Below are 20007 nucleotides of genomic sequence, written 5' to 3'. Positions count from 1 at the left end.
TGATGAATTTCTTAGGGACTCAGGACAGTGATGGCTATGTAGAATGGACCTTGGAGGGTGGGGGCAACAAAGGACTGGAAATAACAAGCAGAAGAGAAGATCATAGACATTAAGGACTAGACAGGAGAATGAGATGGGGGTTAGGTATAAAGAGGATAGAGGAATGGGAACACTTTGTATCTAGCACAGGGTAAGGAACATCTAAGGTGCCCAGTAAACACTTGTTGATTGATTGAAAATCAGGTGGAGATTGGAGGGGCTGGAAGGCTGAAATTGCAGGTGAGAGAGAGATTGGAAGTCCAGGAGTAACAGGGATCATAGGATGATAGATTCTGAACCCAAAGAGACCTTAGAAATCATTGAGTACAACGTCCTTGTTTTAAGGATGAAGAACCTGAGTCCATGAGACTTGAACAACTAAGTGTCAGAGGTAAGAGTAGACTTCAAGTCTAGACCTCCATCGACTATGCCATTCGGGGAAGAATATGGACCATTAGAGGCCAGGATTTTCAGCTCTAAGGCCTAGAAAGAGAAAAGTATCCCAAACCCCCTGGATGTCTAGGATCTGAGGGCACTGAAAGTCAGTGGCAGGTGTCTGGATTTGGGGATGTGGTTAGGGGATTGGGAGACCATCTGGGTTGCTGAGGCTAGAGGAAACTCACCACCAGGATAGCGCCGCAGGATGAGTTTTCGAACCTCATCATAGATGAAGATAAGGAGACTATAGGGGACAGCACAGAACCACCATGTGACCCTGTAAAGAACGAGGGAGAAAGAGAGTAGGATCAGAATATGGGGTAAAGATGTAGACATGGACAAAGAAGAGCAATCCAGGCTATGATTATAGGAACAACCCCACACACACCCCACCCACATTCCCTCTGGTGCTGTATAGAGGACTGCCTCACCCAGCCTCCTCCTGGGTACTCACTTGAGTGGGTACATTCGTAGGGCCACGCCCATGCCTGGGCAGTAGGACAAAAAGGCCGCCAGAGCCGTCTCTTCCAGCAGCCCAAAGATCAAGATCTTGTTTCTAGCAAAGAAAGGGATAGTTAGAGGGGGACCTTCCTTTCTGGTCTCAGTGACTTCAAGTGTTTACTAGCAGTCATCCTATTTAGTTTGACTTCACAGCAATCCTTTTAATTCATCTCTTACCAATTCCCTAGCACCCTCCCCACAGCAGCTGTTCAACACCTTCTCCTATCCTCAAGATCATCACTCCACCCTCTCTCTCTCCCTCTCTTACAGCAGATGACCTCACCTCTTATTTTACCAAGAAGATTGAGGTCATTTCTTAAGAAGTCTCTCTTCTCCCTTCCTACATCCCTTGCTACATCTTTACCATCTTTGTCTACTCTGTTGTACCCTCAGAAGTTGAGGGGGGGGTCTTGTCTTTATCAAAAGTGAATGTCAACATTTGTACGTGGGATTCCATTCCTTACTGCCTGTATGACTTCCCCAGCAGTCATGCTCTCTCTGTCTCTCTCACTTTCATCTTCAGTTTCTCCCTCTCTACTGGCCCCTTCCTCATTGTCTACAAAGAAACATGTCTCCTCTAACCTTTCTTTATTCTTTTTTGAGGCAATTGGGGTTAAGTGACTTGCCGGATTTGATCTCAGGTCCTTCTGACCGCAGGACTGGCACTTTATGTCTCCTCTAACCTTAAAAAAAACCTCTTAACCCTGCTATCTCCTCAAGATGTCATCTTAGATCCCTCCTACCTTTCACTGTTGAATCAGTTTACTGAAAAAATGGAGACTTTTCCTAGTGAGCTTCCTCTTCTGCCATTCTCTGAATACTACAACCTCTTGACACCATGACCTACTCTTTTATTCTTTAGCTCAGTCTCTGTGGCTTCAACAAAGCCAATTCCCCTACATGTGCCCTTGATCCCATCTCATCCCATCTTCTCTGGCATATTGCTTACACAACCATTCTCTCTCTTTCTCTCTCTCCTTCTCTCTCTCCTCTTTCTTTATATCTTTCTCTCCATCCTTTCCCTTCTTTGTCTCTTTCCTCTCTCTCTCTCTCTCTCTCTCTCTCTCCCTCTCTCTCTCTCCTTCTTTGTCCATCTCTTTCTCTCTCTCCAATCTCTTACTACTTACTAGGTCATTCCCTTAATGAACTCTAAATTCCAACAATAGTGGTCAACCAAATTTGATGTCATCTCCTCTCCCCATATATTCATGTGGGCTACCCTCCATGCTGAGTATGCACTTTCTTCTTCCTCCCCCACTTTCAGAATCTTCTCTTCCTTCAAGGCTATGCTGAAGCACAATCTTCTCGGTGACATCTTTCCTGATCCCTCCAGCTGAAAATGAGCTCTTCCTCCTCACATTTTCCTTGAACATTTTGTCTGAATCTCACACTTCCATCACACCCAACCTTGTATTATACTTATTCCTGGATATGTTATATCCCTCTCCCTCTTCTCACCCCCTCTACCTAACTCCTTGAGGTCAAGGACTGTATCTTTTTTAATCTTTGTATCTTCATGGCCTATCACAGTGCCTTCATATAGCAGCCACTAAAATGTTTACTGAATTTGTCAGAGAAAGTGGAATGTTTCTAAGAGATATATTTCTTTCCCCTTCACATCTACCTCTTATAACTGAAGAATATTTTCATTTTCCCTTCTCATCTTCCTGAATTTCACCAGCAGCTTAGTACTTTATTACACACTGTTTTATTTTACTCTTTAATCATGTCTTGTTTCATAGACAGATCTGGAAGCTCTCTGAGGTCAGAGGCCTTGTCTTGTTCCCTGATCATAAAGTAATTTGAGTCAAGTCTGCTATCAAGGGTCCACCTGGAAAACGCTTTGACCTTTGGCCTTGGGCAAGTAACTTTCTCTCTGAGACTTGATTTCTTTATCTGTAACGTGAAAGGGCAGTACTAAATGATCTCTAAGGTCCTTTCCAGAGTTAACATTCCATGAGTCTATGTGTTATGGTTGTTGTTTTTAAGAAGAGTAGGGGAAGAGAAATGAACAGAAGGGGGTGGGGGGAAGGAAGGAGAGGTGTGGCACCTTCCAGAGATTTGTACCCACTCAGCATCAGGAAACAGAATTAAAACTGCCAAATTTCTCCTCCTCCTCCTCCTCCTCCTCCTTCTCCTCTTCTTCCTCCTCCCCGCTTCCAAGCAATACTATAGGTAGAGTTGAGAGACTAAAATATGATCCTGATCTCAACGGAGGAAGGTGGGATAGCTCATGGTCAGAGTGAATCAGGGTTGTAGGATCATGCCAGGGCTGGGGGCGCTGAAATGGGCTTTGTGGTGGGGAGCTCACTTCATGCCCTGCTGGAAGACAGAATTACGGCGAGTCTTGCAGATGATGAGGTCAGCCCATTGTACAACTACGATGCTGGCAAAGAAAGCTGTGTGGCATGTGAACTCCACCACCTTCCGCTGCTCGTAGGTCTGGAGAAAGGGCACAGAAGTGTTGTTAGAGTGAGAGGGGAAGGTGTGGTCAGAGAGGGGAAAGTAGGATTACAGAAGTCAAGGTCAGAAGAGGGAATGATGAATTCAGGTAGAGGGATGGATGGAGTCAAAGGAAAAGATGGAGTCAAAGAGGTGGTCAGAGAGCAGAAAGAGAAATGTTATCAGGGAGAGTATAGTCATAAGAGATAGTTCAGTCAGAAAGGAAGGGTTAGTCAGAAAGGAGGGTGAAATGGAAGAGGGAAGGGCTCTGTCAGGAAGGAAAGCTTAGTCAAAAAGAAGGTTGACTCAGAGGGGAAGTAGAGTTAGGCAGGAGAACAGACAGAGAAGAGGATGGGGTGAAGAATTAGGATCAGAATGAGGAGAGACAGAGAAAAAACCCAGGGGATACCTGTTCAAATCACTGGTAGTCACCCCATATCATGCAAATCTCTCACCTCCTGACAGTCGTTGTTGCCTTGTCACTCACCCACTCCTGTCCATAGCTATCCTCCAGGTCATTCTTAGAGCGATCATCCCAGTCGAGTCGGATGCCCAGGAGCCGTGAGGGCAGGAAACCATTCTCCGCCAGGATCACAAAGTAGGTAAAAAAGCCACCCAGTGCCTGGATCATGCCTGTGAGTGGTGAGGAGTAGAGAAGGAAACAAGACATGACGTGGACTGAGAAGGGCAGGTTCAGCACTAACCTGGGTACTGTCTTGAGCCAATTTTGCGAGCTTAACCTTCTCAAATATTGGGGAAAATAGCCAGAGCTGCACAGTACAAAGAGCACCAGTACTATAGTCAGAAGACCTGGGTTCAAATTCTGCATCTGACACTACCTGTACAACCATGGCCAAGACTCTTAATGTTCATGGTCTCAGTTTCCTCACTTGTAAAATGAGCAAGGCCTCTGAGGTCCCTTCCAAAGATCCATGATCCTATGACACTCTAATCCCACTCTGAGACAATGAGTCCCCTCAAACCTCACCAATTTGACCATAGGCCATACTGATGAGCCTCTCATTCACCAGCTTGTCTGTCTGTGGGTTCCGAGGCTGGCGTTTCATGATGTCACTTTCAGCTGCCTCATAGGCCAAGGAGATAGCTGGTACCTGGAGTATGGAAAGGAGGAAGTTGAATTGAGAAGGGGGTGGGGAGGGGATGGGAACTCAATTCAACCAACTTTTATTAAGCATCTACTGTATACAGAATGCTATGTTAGGCACTAGGAGAGATGTAAAATTTAGATGAGCAGGGTCCTTCCCTTTACTGAGCTTACAGTCTGGTAGATTCAACAATATTAAGAATTCCTGTGGAATCTCCTGGGTAAAATTCTTAGACTAGTTATTCTATCAGTCAAGAGTTATAGTTTGGCCAGTTAGTTGCCCCCACCCCCCACCTTGGATAATTCCTTCACTCCCTGTTTTCCCCCAGCCACATCTCTGGACTTACCATATCAGTGCCCAAGTCAATGCAAAGGATTGTCACGGTGCCCAGAGGCAGGGGAATGTTGGCAATGATGAAGAGCAGGAAAGGGGTAATCTCTGGGATGTTGCTGGTCAAAGTATAGGCAATGGACTTCTTCAGGTTGTCAAAGATCAGGCGGCCTGTGGGTAGGTCCTTACAGAATTAGGGATATCACAGGGACCACCCCTCCCCCTCACACCACTCCCTGAAGTAGGCCAGACCCTTGTATTGTATCTAATAGTCTCTGAGGAAACAGGACGATACTGAGAAAAGGTCTGCGTAAGACCAGGGCCAGCAGATTGTGAGTGAGATAAATGACCATCTCTCTATTTTCCCTATGTGCCTCATATTTTCTATTGATCTTCTGAAAAAGAAAAACCTTGTATTTAAGGAGAACTGAGGAAGGCTCTGGAATAATTAGCTACCTGAACTACTGGATATATATGATATAATGAAAAGAACATTGGATCTGAAATCAGAAGTCCTGTGTTCCAGTTCTAGCTCTGTTTATGGTACTTCAGATATTTGACCTCTTTGGGCCTCAGTTTCCTCATCTGTAAAATGAGGAGATTGGACAAAACTTCTAAGGTCTCTCCCAGGTCCAGCTCTTATGTATACTGTAATTCTAGAATCCTGGTTGAAAGGGCAAAGGATTTGAACTGGAGTGAAATGTCAGGAAGAAGATGATATAAGGAGACTAGGAATCTAGACTTCTACCCTTCACTCCAGCCTTTGGTGTAAGATTTTAGTGAAGAATGTTTTCCTGATGGCTGTTTGGCATCTGACTCAACTGGGATAAATGTGCCAAGAATGAACTGGAAAGCAGCCATGGGCAGCCTACTCACCCTCCTCCACTCCAGTGACAATGGAAGCAAAGTTGTCATCTAGTAAGATCATATCGGCTGCCTGCTTGGAGACATCAGAGCCAGAGATCCCCATGGCGATGCCAATGTCAGCCTTCTTCAGTGCAGGAGAGTCATTCACCCCATCACCAGTCACTGCCACAATGGCACCCTGGTGAGAAAACACCATCAGAGGCAGAGGCTCTGCCAGGCCTCAGGATCCCAGTCAGAAGGAACCTCAGAGGGCATCTAATCTAACCTGTCTTGTAACAAGAATCATGGGATCAAATATTTAGAGCTGTACAGGATCTTGGAAGCCAAGGCCAATCCCCATCCCACCAAGAGGAAAATGAGGCACACAGGTCTTTCTGACTTCAAATTCAATGCCTTCTCCACTATACCCCATATTACCTCTCTACAATCCCCCCATCACGTGCCAGCAAAGGGGTTGTTTGAAGAACTCCAGTGACAAGGAATTCATTCCTCTCAAGGTAGTCCATTCTATTTTTTAAAGTTCTAATTGAGACAATTTAGACTGATAGGATGCTTAAATGTATCTTGTGTCTATTACTACTAGTTGTCTCCTCCATGACCAAGCAGAACATGTTTGATCTCTCTTTCAAACACTTGAAGAATGCTCCTGGAGAGATATCATGGTCCCTCATCCTAGTTATTCCCTATCTCCTGGGCCTGGTTTCCCCATCCTATATACTCATGTCTGACAGACCTTCTATTCATCCCTGATGGCTAAGAAGTCTGCCCTATCTCATCTCATGCAGCTTTCCCACCTGTCTCTGACATCCCTCCACAATGATGAGCTTCTGCTGTGGGGAAGTCCGAGCAAAAACAATCTCTGTGTGGTTCTTAAGGATCTCATCCAGCTGCTCTGATGTCATGTCCTTCAGGTCAGACCCATGGACCACACAGGCCTTGGCTTCCCTGGATTGGTTAGGGAACAACATACAATTTGGTTGATCTTTCTCCCCATGTCTCAAACTTTAGCTCCCTTCATTCTTCAGTTCTTATATCCTGCTACTCTCTGGGAGAGTAGTAGCTTTTTCATTTCCTTACAGGGACTGTCCTTTGGGGAAGGGGCAAGTGCCCATCAAGACTCAAAACCTCAGCATGAATAAACTAAGGTAGTCAAAGCAGGTCACTCATCAGATCAGACATAGGGACTTCAGAGGTCCCAGGGATGTGCTCTATGAGCCCCAAAATGGAGCACTCAATTGTGAGTAGTAGTGTAGGATGGGAAAGGTGCATCCATCCAGTGCAGCAGATAAAGATGGCATTTGGTCAGAGACAATGGTGTGCTGGTAAATGTTTAACAATGGGCTCTCCAGGAGAAAAAAAATATTTGCAGAACACACTTTTAAGTTTAGGCTGCACATTTTCTCCAACACTTTCTTATGTCTAGACAACCAACAAAACAACAACAAAATCCAGCCCTGATTTGTAATGTTTGTCAGTTTTTAAGGTGTGAGTGTTCACACTGAAAATTTAACACTTTGCCCTCAGTTCAGCCATTTCTAGCACATCCCTGGTCAGGGGTATCCAATAGGGGCCTCACCTGGGGTTGACCTGGCTGACAGGGATATTTAGCCGGGCAGCAATGTCCTCTACTGTCTCATTCCCCTCCGAAATGATGCCCACACCCTTGGCGATAGCTTTTGCTGTGATAGGATGGTCCCCAGTCACCATGATCACCTACAGGGAGAAGAAAGAAGAGATAGAAAAGATGCTATCAAAATTCATTTGAGTCCCCAAAAAGGAGGTCCAAGGTAGGAAACAAAGGAGCACCATACTAAGGCAGAGTCTAGTCTGGTTCCTATCACTTTGACTATTACTAGACCTATGGGTGGCTCTGTATGGTAGGAAAAATACTGAAATAGGTGTCCGGAGACCTGAGTTATAATACAGGCAGATATTCACTAGCTGTATGTATTGGGCAAGGTAAACCCTTCAGAGGCCTCAATTTCCTCATCCTTGAAATGAGGGAATTGGACAAGATCTTCTCTAAGGACTTGCTTGGTTCTGAAAGTCATTTGTGCTTTAAAGTTGAAAACTGAGGGTGGTGTAAATGATCATGGAGCCTGCTGGCTGCCTGTAACCTATAACACACCCAAGTGTAGCAGGAATAAGATTAAAATATAACTGGGAAATAATTAATAAAAAAACACAAATAGAGCATAGATAATATTACTTGGGCTCTTGCAGATGGCACAGTGAATAGAGCACTGAGGCTGGAGGCAGCAGGACCTGAATTCAAATCTAGCCTCAGACACTTATTAGTTGTGTGATTGTGGGCAAGCCATTTAAACCTGACCACCTCCAAAAGAAAACCCCCAAATCCAAATCAGCCCATGGGATCCTTGTGTAAAGGTTACTGGCCCTCACTTCTATTTGAGTTTGACATCACTGCTGTAGTAGTTAAAATAGACCTTGCAGCCATGAAGACCAGGGTTCAAGTTCTACTTCTGGTATCCACTAGCTGTGGGACCCTGAGCAAGTTCCTTGACTTACAGGCAACTCTGTAAGACTATAAATTATAGAAAAGCTGCTAATTGGTAGAGGGAATTTCCTAACTGGAAACTCATAATACTGATGTGGGGCAGTTAGGTGACGCCATGATGCACAGAGCACTGGGCCTGGAGTTAGAAAGACTCATCTTCCTCAGTTCAAATCTGGCTTCAGACACTTGCTAGCTGTGTGACCCTGGCCAAGTCGCTTAACTGTGTTTGCCTAAATTTCCTCATCTGCAAAATGGGCTGGAAGAGGCAATGGCAAACCACACTACGGTATCTTTGCCAAGAAAATGGGGTCATCAAGACATGACTGCAAACACCTGAATAACAACAACAGCATAGCTGTGAAATAAGGGGGCCAGTGCTGGTCTGCTCTTCACCATAAAAACCTTAAAAGTTTACAAAGCACTTTCCTCGCAAGCCTGCAAGGTTGAGATCATAAATATGAACATTGTCATTGAACACAGGACAAAACCCAAGCTCAGAGAAATCAAGCAGGCGGTTAGTGTCAGAGCTGGAACTCAAACCTAGGCCTCCTCTGTCTCTCCATCCAGTGCTTCCCCCACAGAACACAAACACCCACCCACCCCACCCCTCACATATACTTAAACATACATATGTACCACATAAATACACACACCATACAAATACACACACACACTACAAATAAATACACATACACATACAATTTCAGAGTTGGAAAGAACCACCATGTCAATCTAGTTCAACCCATCCCTGCAAAAGAGTTCTCTCTCTAATATTACTGAGAAGTGGTCATCCAGTCTTTGCTCAATGACCTCCAAAGATGACAACCTACTTCCTCTCAGGGCAGTCCAACCTACTTTAAAAAATTATTATTTTTGTTTTTCTTTTTAAAGTTTTCTTAATGTGTTTTGTTTTTATATTACATTTACAGATTAAGAAGATATCCTACCGATTCCCTTCTGTGACATAGATACGGTCTTGATATATAAACCAGGGAGCATCAAAACAGAAAAAGAAAATTGTAGGCCAATGTCCCTAATGAACACAGATGCAAAAATCTGGAATAAATTGCTAGCAAAGAGGTTAAAACAATGTATCATAAAGATTATATGCTATGACTAGGTTGAATTTATATAAGAAACAGAGTTGGTTTAATATAGGAAAAGCATAAACTTAACAATATTCAAGGAGCAATTTCCATATTGTATAAATTACTTGCAGAAACAGCCATTGTACTTTAGCATCAAGATGTATTTTCTTGACTCATAATGGAAAGTGCTATCCATATCTAGAACAAGAACTGATGAGTCTGAAAGCAGATCAAAACATACTCTGTTTTTTTCTTTTTTCCTGTGTCTTCTTTCACAACTTGACTAATGTGAAAATATATTTTACATTATTCCACATGTATAACGTATATCAGATTGTTTGCTGTCTTAGGGAGGGGAAAGAAGAGGGGGGAGGGGAGGGAGGGAGGAAGAAAAATTTAGAACTGAAAATCTTTCAAAAAGTAAATGTTGAAATTGTCTTTACATGTAATTAGAAAAAATAAAATACTATTAAAGATTTAAAAAGATGTTTTTCTGTAATTCAAACCTAAATTTGCCTTTTTGCTACTTCCATCAGTTGCCCCCTAGTTCTTACCTTTGGAGGCCAAACAAAATAAGTGTAATTTCTCTTCTGTGTCAGCCCTTCAAATACTTGAAGATAGTTATTATATTTCTTCTTCTAATCTCTTCTCTAGACTAAACATCCCCTGTTCCTTTGATCTATGTTCGCTATGGCATGAACTTATATGGGCCTTCACCATCATGGTTGCTATCTTCTGGATAGGCTCCAATTTAACATTCCGGACGAAGTCTGACCAGGATAAACAGCAGTCCTACCATTTCCTCTATTCCTGGAGATATGATTCTCTTAATGCAGCCCAAGATCATAGTTTTTTGGCTGCTCTAACGCACAGCTGACTCATAATGAGCTTGCAGTCCCCTGAAATTCCTATTTTTTTTCTTAAACGAACTGTTATCTAACCATACCTCCTCTATCTTGTACTTGTGAAAATGAATTTTTTTTAATTCAAGTTTAAGACTTTACTTTATCTCTATTATATTTTATCCTATTTGATTCAACCCAATGCTCTAATCCAGGGGTCAGCAAACTATTTGACCAGAGAGCCAAATCTGGCCTGCTTCTTGTTTTTATATGGCCTGCTAACTAAGAACGTTTTTGGTTTTTTTTTACATTTTTAAATACAATAAAACTTTATTTTGAAATGTAAAAACCATCCTTAGCTTGTGGGTCATAGAAAAGTAGGCTTCTGGCAGCAATTTGCTTCTGTTCTAGCCTGTCAAAATTTTTTGGCCATAATAGATATGCCATCTGTTGTATTTTCCAAGTCTTCCAGTTTTGTGTTACCTGCAAATTTGCTAAGCATGCTATATACCCCTTGATCTAAATCATAGATAAAAATGTTAAGCAGCCCAAGCTAAGCACAGATTGTAAAGGCCTCCTTCCAACAAAAATAGTGTGACAATCTATTAAATGACAGTCTATTAAATGCTTTGCTGAAACTTTTAAATATTTGTTTTTGTTCAGTCTTGCCCAACTCCTTGTAACCCCATTTGGGGTTTTCTTGGCAACAACCCTGGAATGGTTTGGATTTCTTTCTCCAGCTCATTTTACAGATGAGGAAACTGAGGCAAAATAAAGTGACTTTTCCAGGGACACACAGCTAGTAAGTGTCTGAGGCTGATTTTCAACTCAGGAAGATGAGTCTTCCTGCTTTCAGGCCCTGCACTCTAACCACTGTTCCATCTGGACTCCACTTTTAGATGTCCCCTGCATCTATGTCTATAGTATTCCTTTGATCAACCAGTTTAGTAATACTGTCAAAAAAAAATTACATTAGTTTGTCATGATTTGTTCCTAATGAGACCATACTAACTCTTTGTGATCATAATTTCCTTTCCTAGTTATATTTCACTAACCATCTCTTTAGTAATATACCCTAAAATTATTTCAAGAATTGAATTCAAGTTCACTAGACTCTAGTTTGGAGATTCCAGTCCTTTTTTTTTAATGGTGATATTTAATGGTGATCTTTCTCCAGTCCTGGGATATCTTTCCTATTCTCCATGATCTTCAAAATCACTTGACATCTCAATAATTAAGGGTTGCTAGGTGGTGCAGTGGATAGAGTGCCAGGCCTGGAGTCAGGAAGACCATAGTTCAAATTCAGCCTTAGACATTAACTAGCTGTGTGACCCCAGGCAAGTCACTTAACCCCATTTGCCTCAGTTTCTTCATCTGTAAAATGAGCTGGAGAAGGAAATGTCAAAGCACTCTAGTATCTTTGCCAAGAAAACTCCAAATGGGTTCACGAAGAGGTGGACACTTCTGAAAAATGACTAAGCAGCACCAAACTCAATCACACCTGCCAGATCTTTCCAAGAATGTAATTCATCAGGGCCAAGTGACTTGAATGCATCAAGGAAGGAAGGAAACAAATATTATTAAGCTCCTAATACATGCTAGGCACTGTACTAAGTTCTTTACAAATATAATGTCTCATTTGATCAAGGGTACCTAGGGGCTCTCTTACTATCTTATTAAATATATTGGCTATCAATTCCCTTTTAGCCATTTTTAGTTTTGTTTTTCCTAGTCAAAGATGATTCTTTATGGCAAGGAAAACAAACAAAATTAAAACCGAGCAGCTCTGCCTTCTCTCTGCCAACAATTATTGTCCCATCCGTTCAGAACAGTGGTCCCTTCCCTTCTTTAATCCTTCCTTGTTGCCCAGTATAAATCAAATCCATACCCCACACCATTTTTTGTCCTTAACTTTCCTCATTGGCCTGAGTTTATTCTGAAATTCATTCATTCGTCACTCCTGATACTGATTTTAGAGTACTATGACAAGCTTTTGTATCTGTTATTTGCCCATGCCTATACCTCTTATATGTGCCCTTTAAACATCTAGGTTGGTTGATGAATTCCCTAAGCAACCACATCAGTCTCTTCGAACAGTTCCTCTTTTTCTTCTTCTTTCTTTTTGTATTTTCAGAATTTCATGCTTGAAAGCTTCCTATCCCTTCTATGTTGATTTCCCTTGAGAAATTTTAGTCAGTGGGATCCTAACTATCCTTCCTCTCGTCCCTGTAAACATTCTCCCATAATTGTAGAGTGCATAAGAGAACACCCCAGGCCTTCTCCTTTTCTGTCACAAACTAAACTGGAGTGCTTCCTAGTCCAAAGGTCCCAACATTTCTGCCCCAGCAACAAGTTCCTTCTTATTGGTGAGAATCAAATCTAGAATATATTTTCCTTTTTTTAAAAAAATACCTCTACCTTTTGCCAAGGTATTGAAATTATCATTAAGGCAAGTCAAGAAGTTATCAGCTACATATTTTGTGTGTGTGTGTGTGAGAGAGAGAGAGAAAGAGAGAGAGAGAGAGAGAGAGAGAGAGAGAGAGAGAGAGAGAGAGAGAGAGAGAGAGAGAGAGGGAGAGAGAGAGAGAGAGAGAGAGAGAAAGAGAGAGAGCTTCTTCAAATATGTCTGGATAATTGATGGCTGTTATCATTATTCGATCATGCATCTCTGCCAAGCTTCTGATCTGTTTCCTTTACTTCCTCTTTCTGTCCAGGTGATCAACATTCTTCTGCTCCTCCCTCCATCTGCCTTCACTCTCCATTATGCTTCCTTCTACTCTCTAGTTCTTAAATTTCCTTATCTGAATATATCTCCTTAATATTCAATGTTATCACATTCCCCTCTTTTCATGTCTCCTTTTTCTTTTATCTGTGGTGTACTTTTTGTGCTATTTTGCTCCAGACTTGTGATCACAATGGTTTGGAGAATTCCTGATGTGAAAACTTTCTTTATTGATACAGATTGGCAACTTACAGAGTCACTTGGGCAAATGAGAGGTTAAATGACTTGCCTGTGGTCACATAGCCAACATATGGCCAAAGTAGCCCAGGTTTCCTAAGACCAGGCACAGCCTTCTAGCCGTTATGATACATTGCCCCTCCAAGGCATACTCTTTGGGGTATTCCAGTCTCTGATTTCATCCCACCAAGTCTCAGTAATACTTACAATATCCAAGTTGACTGCTTGCACTGAGAGCTCTGGTTAGTTCTGTTTCTTGCCTAGACTCTGTGCATTTCTGTATATTTGCCACTTGAGGCCATGAGTTTTATGATGAGCTTCTATCTCTATCTCCCATGACACTATGTAATGCCTCTCGCTTCACTTCTGCTGCTTTGGTTTCCTCATTTATAAATGAAAATGTAATACTGACGTTGACTATCTCATAGGGTTAATACACAGAACAAATGAGATTTTATACACATACAGCCACACATACAATACATGTATATACTAGAAACATATATGTGTGTACATATACTATGTATATGTGCATACATATAATATATACACACATAAGTATACAAATACACCCAAAGTATACATATGTGCCTACATATACTATGGACACACACATGTATACAAATACACACCTAAGTATACATATACACATAATATACATACATAATGTGTGTATGTATACATATCTAAGAGTACTTTGTAATCATAAAGTGCCATATGCATGGGTAAATGCTACATAAATATGCATATATTATTCCCTAGGGCAAGCACTAATAACAGTTGACATTTGTACAACATTTTGCAATTTGCAAAGCACTTTGCATACAGTTATCTCATTTAAGCCTCATAACCACCCACCCTTACAACTCCATAGAACTACATCCTCAGGTGTTGAAAGAACTGATAGATGTGATGGTTCAGCTGCTTTCTATGCTATTTGAAAGACCATGGAGAATAGTAAAGGTACCACAGACATTATAATCCTCATTTTACAGACAGAGAAACTGAGATTCAGAGAGATTAAGTGATTTACCTATGTCCACATAACTGATAAAATAAGTGTCAGAGGCAAGATCTGAATTCAGGTCTTCCTGACTCTCCAGTTAGTGCTATATTCACTATGCTGCACGCCAGCTAGAAGAGATCTAGCCCACTCAGTCATGAGGATGGAATACAAAGGGGTATGGAGCTGGTGAACCCAAGGAGATGCTGTGGTTTCTACACATAGCAGTTCACAGGTGACAATGTGAGACAGAGAGGAAACAAGTCACAGCTTTGCCTTGATGGATGAATAAGGAATAAGGAAGCTGTAAGGGGAAGCTACTGCAATCGCTACCCTAAAGGATTTGGATTTGATGCAAACAGGAAATAGTTGATTTATTGTCTTGTGTCTTTCTCAAACTTTTCCATCTTAGCTACTAAAGAAAAACATTCCCAAGATCTGCGTGAATCTAGGAACCTTAATCTGGGCCCTGGACCTTATTATAAATGATGGAGAACTAGATTTGAAGCTAGAAGACCTGGATTTGAGTCCATCTTTCCACTTACTGACCATATAACCAAGTGACTAACCCTTTAGAAAGTTTGGTTTCTTTATCTGTAAAGCAGGGGTGATTTTACTACCCTTCTCACAGGGTTGTTGTGAGAATTAAAGAAGATAGCATATGCAAGATGCTTTGCAAACCTGAAAGCGATATATGAATATAAATGGTTATAATGATGGTGATAATGGTGATGATGATGGTGGTGATCATGAATATGGAATTTTAGAGCACTTCCCATCATGTTCTGGTAAGTTTAATTTCCCCATAAGTGCTATTAAAGCCCTTTTGAAAAACCCAACCTATGTCTTCACTGACTAAGAGAAAAGAAGAGGATTTCATGGCTGGGCTAGACAAAGGTCAGTGACTTCAGAAGAAAAAAATGTGGAAGGGGTCTCACCCCAACAGTTTTGGACTACTAAAAAGTAGAGGTCAAATACAGAGTAGAAAAGGAAGAGATGCTAAGGTACATTGAATCTAACTGGTTATTTCCTGGCTCAGCCTCATATTGCTTCATGTAGTGTTTGTTTATAAGCAGAGAGAAAAGTACCTGAGGTCCTTTCCTGCTATAAACATTTATAGTCTACATAATAAATTGTGGTAGAGATGGAGAGGGTTCAGAAAAAAAAATAATTCATTTAATAAAAGGAATTGGAGTGAGAACACAAAGGCAAGGGTTAACTTTCTACAGGAGGGTCAAGAAATAGTAGAGACTAAAATCATAGATTTAGAGCTGGAAAGGACCTTAAAGGTCATCATGTTCAACCCCTTCATTTTACACAGGAGGAAACCGATTTACAGAGAGGTTAATTGCTTTGCCTACACAGATAGTAAGCATCTGAGGCAGAATTAGAACCCAGATCTTTCTGACTGTAATTCATTCTTCCATCTATTATACTTTCCCATTCCTCTATTTGAAGCTGGAAGGGCCCCCGAGGCCATATATCCCAACTTTCTCATTTAACAGTTGAATTTGAAAGCCAAGAAATTGAAGTAACTTGCCTAAGCTTATAAAAGTAGTAAGAATCAGAGATCAGTTCTGGTTCTGACTTTGGAGCTAGTGCACTTTGCATGGAAGGACAGAGCCTCCTCTCAACTGCAGAGAGGAACAATCTAAGGGTTCCAACCCCAAGCAGACCCAGGGTACATGCTGGTTGAAAAGCAGGTAGCGGTGCCGGGAGGGCAGCATGGGAACACATAGCTGCTTGCCATTGAAGTGATGCCTCCAAACTCCCTGGCTATTTAGGGAACTAATATGTTTCTTTGGTGGTGGTGGTGATCATCTTTGGCATGATGATAAGAGATCTGGCTCCTGGATGATCGGGGCTGAATGTGTCAAGAGTAGAGTATGGATAAAATATGTACAGTTGTTATGGTCTGAGTAATGTTAGGAAAAGTGTGTGCTCTAGAGGGAAAGAGGAAATAGTATTGGTCAGTGAAAATGAATAGTAAGGCGATGTTCTCATGCCAATAGTCCACGGTCTGTGGACTAGTCCAGGTGTAGACTCCCAAAGGATTGGTTTATTCCTAGAGTGAAGCTTGATTTGAAGAGCACAGAGAGTCAACCCAGGTGTGGGTACCCCTAGCTTGTGCAGCTATGGGTTTCCAGATTGTGTACAAGCTGTTTGTGAGAACTTCCTCCAGGGAATGATTCCATTATCTAGGTGGAAGAGCACAAGCACTCAAATCTTGGAGAATGGCTAGGAATAGTGAGTATGTCCCTAATACAATAATCTTGAATTTCTCAATGCAATAATCTCAAGATCCTTTGTTTTAAGAGAATGAAAGAAGAAAAAGAAAGAGAAGGGAAAGGAAGGGGAAAGAGGAAGGGAAGGGAAAAGGGAAAACAAAGGGAAAGGGAAAGCAAAGGGAAGGGGAAAGGGGAAGGCGGGGAAGGAAAGGGGAAGAGGATGGAGAAGGGAGGGGGAGGGGACTGATACCTTGATCCCTGCACTTCGACACTTGCCCACAGCATCAGGCACAGCAGCCCGGGGAGGGTCAATCATGGACATGAGCCCCACAAAGCAGAGCTTTTCTGTGGGGAAGTTCAGCTCATCTGTGTCAAACTTGAAACCCCGAGGGAATTTTGCAGAGGGTAGGTTGAGGTGGCAAAATCCTGGAGGGAGGGGAAAAGGAGGTATGAGGGAGAGACTAGGCTGACAACTGGGAACATATACAGGCTCCAAGAAGATTCTACTCAATGATACCAAACGAAGGGCTCCCTGATTCTTTTCTGAGCCCCATTCCCCTTGATCCCCAAGCCCTCTTGATCCCTCACCGAGCACACGCTCCCCCAGTCCTCCCAGCTCCATGTAGGCATTTTGGAAGGCATCCTGCATCTCCTTGTCCAGAGGAATCTCCTTGCCCTGGACAAGGATGGAGGAGCATCGGTCCAGGATCCTCTCTGGAGCACCCTTCATCACTAGCACATGGCTTTGGGGACTGTCTTCCCGTTCATGGATGGATAGCTGGGGAGAGGACAGAGGCAACATCAGGGAGGGCAGAGGAGGCAAAGGCAGGCAAAGTCAATGGGAAAATGGAAGAATGGGGCAGGGGCGGCTTGGTAGAGTGGATTTAAAATCAGAAAATATAGCACATAGGATCACGGGATCATGAGTCTCCAGCTAGAAGGGTCCTTGGAAGCCAATCCAATATACTCATTTTATGGATGAGGAACCAGAACAAAGGAAGCTAACTGACTTGCCCAGGAGGCACACAGAGAAGCCAGATTTGAGCCCAGATCCTCCCACTCTAGAACCAGTACACCATGCCCTTGCTGTGTGAGCAGAGGGCTGTGAGATTTTAGAGCTGACAGGGACCTCAGAGGGATGATCTAGTTGTAATCCCTCATTCTGATGAGAAAATGCAAGTAGTTAACGAGAGAGCCAGGATTCAAATCCAAATCTTCTGACTCCAAATCCATTGCCTTTTTTTTTTTTTAACTATGCCATGCCTTCCCAGGGAGTCATGTGACCCAGCCTCAGTTTTCCCACCTGTGAAATGGGAATGATAAAACTTTTAAATCTTAAAAGTGTTATTTAAATATGTTATTTTAAACTACTTCACAGAGTTGTTGTGAGAAAACCATTTTGTAAGCTGTAAGGTGTTAGAGAAATGTCAGCTATTATAAGAAGAAATGAGGACAGTGTCCTGGATAGAGATAACAATTCACATTTTTATGACACTTTAAAGTCTACAAAGCAATTTTCCCACAACACACAAACCCTATGATTTGAAGAGTGCAGATATTTATTATTTCTGTTTGACAAATGAGGAAACCAAGAACCAGAAAGGATAAATGATTTGTCCAGGGTCCCCTAGCAAGTAAATATTAGAGTTGAGATCTGAAGTCATCTCCCTTCTGACTAGAAGTCTAGTACTCCTTTTGGTACATACTTCTGGAGAGACATTGTGGGATGGAGGTGGTGGTGGTGGTAAGTGAGGCTTGTTGTCACTGAGCTACAAGGCAGAAGGGGGTGAAGGTTTGTTTCAGTCCCTAATACATACTTTACCCCTCCTACCACACAATAAGCCTTAATTTTGTTTCTTTCTTGCACATTTACCATCTAATATGATATCTGTGTTTTTTATTAAAAATATCATGATCTGTGCCTTAACTCTGTCCTAAACTATAAGGTCCCTAAGGGCAGGAACCCCGTCTTACTCTAAAAGTGTTCTTTTCCCAAGAGCCTGACACACTGTTCAGCCCACAGATCCTTATAAATTATTGATGGTGCTTGTTTCCTAATGGAGATAAAAGTTATTTCTGTCCCCCGTCCTCCCTGTGTTTTTCCCATCCTTCTCTCCTGTCATTTTGGGACCATATCTGTACCTGGTACTTGTTGGTGGAGTTGAAGGGGATTTCAGCCACTTTGGGGTTCCTCTCCCTCATCTTCCTGACGGAGCCACATGATAGCTCAATACACTTGAGCAGAGCTGACTCAGAGGCGTCGCCAGCTGTGTCCCTCTGCCAAAACAGGAATTGTTGTCACAGATGGTTTGTTAGGGGTCGGTGTGGGGGAGAAGGGCATGGAATCTCTGTGCTCACAGAATAATCACAGAGACCTCACTGAAAGGGTTGAGAGGAGGGACAAATTATAAAAGTAGGGGGCTGGGATAAGCCATGGTGGAGTTTCAAGGATAAGGGAAACCTTTTGAAAGTAACAGGCATCACCAGAATCCTGACATCTTGTTTCCCCCTGCCCTTCAATCCTGGCTCCTTTTACCTTAGATACAGAGATGTTCTCCTGCCCAGCTTTGAAGACTGCACGGTTGCAGAGGCCAGCAATTCGAGATAAGGCAGTCCAGGTTGGGGAGCGTTTGTCAAATGTGGCGCCTGGATGAGGATAATAATTATTAATAATAATGACATGTTTATGTAGAATTTTGTACAAGCTTTATAAGATGTTCTATTTTCATTTGAGTCTCAAAGTGACCTGGTAAGCATGGGAGTTCAAGTATTATTATCACCATTTTATAAGTTAGGAAATAGGTTCAAAGCAGACCAAGTTACTCATCCAGGGCTTTATAGATCAGACATTTAGTTGAGGAGATGCTATTTTTCACCCTGCTCTGGTCTCCTGACTCTTTGGTCCAGAGATCTTTCCATTTTATCCCATGGTACCCTAGATAAATGTATGGGAGAGCCATGAACTAGGCTCCCCTTTTCCATGCCCCTCACCTGAACAGTCCTCCATTTTATCTTCTTCCTTACCCCCTACCCATTCCCTCCTAGTTCCTTCAATTCCCTCCCAGTTCCCAACACTCCCAGCCAGTAAGGGTCCCAGCAATTGTGTCACCAGACTGGTCTTCGGTGGTATCAGCCTCATGGATCTGGTTGTCAAACCACATGTGGGCCACTGTCATCCGATTCTGAGTGAGGGTGCCTGTCTTGTCTGAGCAGATGGTAGAGGTCGATCCCAAGGTCTCCACGGCCTCAAGGTTCTTCACCAGACAGTTCTTCCGGGCCATTCGCTTGGCTGTCAGGGTGAGACACACCTGTAGGGGTGGGGGTGAGGATGAGAGAAGAGAAGAGAAGAGAAGCAAAAGAGGAAGTAAGTCTGGTGCTAAGGAGAGCTATCCATGACTAAGACTGAAGCTATGCTCTTTCTCTTATCATGGCATGGTCCCTAATTCCTAACTTTAATTCCATTTCTAAATGACTTTTATTCATTCATCAACAAATTTATTCAATAAATATTTACTAAGCTCTTACCATGAGATACAAAGATGTATAAGACATAGACCCTACTCTCTATAAACCAACACTCTAAAAGGGGAATTAAAACACAAATGCACCTCAGAACTGTGCATACTTTGATTAGCTGTTGTGTGGG

At 42.4% G+C, this 20007-nt stretch overlaps 1 protein-coding gene across 3 annotated transcripts in view; it reads right to left on the bottom strand.

The window, feature by feature from the left end:
• ATP1A2 (ATPase Na+/K+ transporting subunit alpha 2) overlaps window positions 1-20007 on the bottom strand; it is a 43462-nt gene that overhangs the window by 2094 nt on the left and 21361 nt on the right. For 2 of the 3 annotated variants that reach the window (XM_072647385.1, XM_072647387.1), the window contains 14 exons: window positions 19471-19669; window positions 18898-19007; window positions 18504-18638; window positions 16950-17139; window positions 16612-16787; window positions 7300-7436; window positions 6518-6668; window positions 5733-5901; window positions 4873-5027; window positions 4409-4532; window positions 3908-4053; window positions 3290-3420; window positions 932-1033; window positions 663-754 (listed from right to left, as the gene is read on the bottom strand). In XM_072647385.1, the coding sequence (XP_072503486.1) occupies window positions 663-754; window positions 932-1033; window positions 3290-3420; window positions 3908-4053; window positions 4409-4532; window positions 4873-5027; window positions 5733-5901; window positions 6518-6668; window positions 7300-7436; window positions 16612-16787; window positions 16950-17139; window positions 18504-18638; window positions 18898-19007; window positions 19471-19669 (2017 nt within the window). The remainder of the gene's footprint in view (window positions 1-662; window positions 755-931; window positions 1034-3289; window positions 3421-3907; window positions 4054-4408; window positions 4533-4872; window positions 5028-5732; window positions 5902-6517; window positions 6669-7299; window positions 7437-16611; window positions 16788-16949; window positions 17140-18503; window positions 18639-18897; window positions 19008-19470; window positions 19670-20007) is intronic. The other variant, XM_072647386.1, reaches the window with a different exon arrangement.

Source organism: Notamacropus eugenii, chromosome 2 (genome assembly GCF_028372415.1).
Source record: "Notamacropus eugenii isolate mMacEug1 chromosome 2, mMacEug1.pri_v2, whole genome shotgun sequence".
Classification (NCBI taxonomy): Eukaryota; Metazoa; Chordata; class Mammalia; order Diprotodontia; family Macropodidae; genus Notamacropus; species Notamacropus eugenii.
This window is presented reverse-complemented; position numbering and strand designations above follow the sequence as displayed.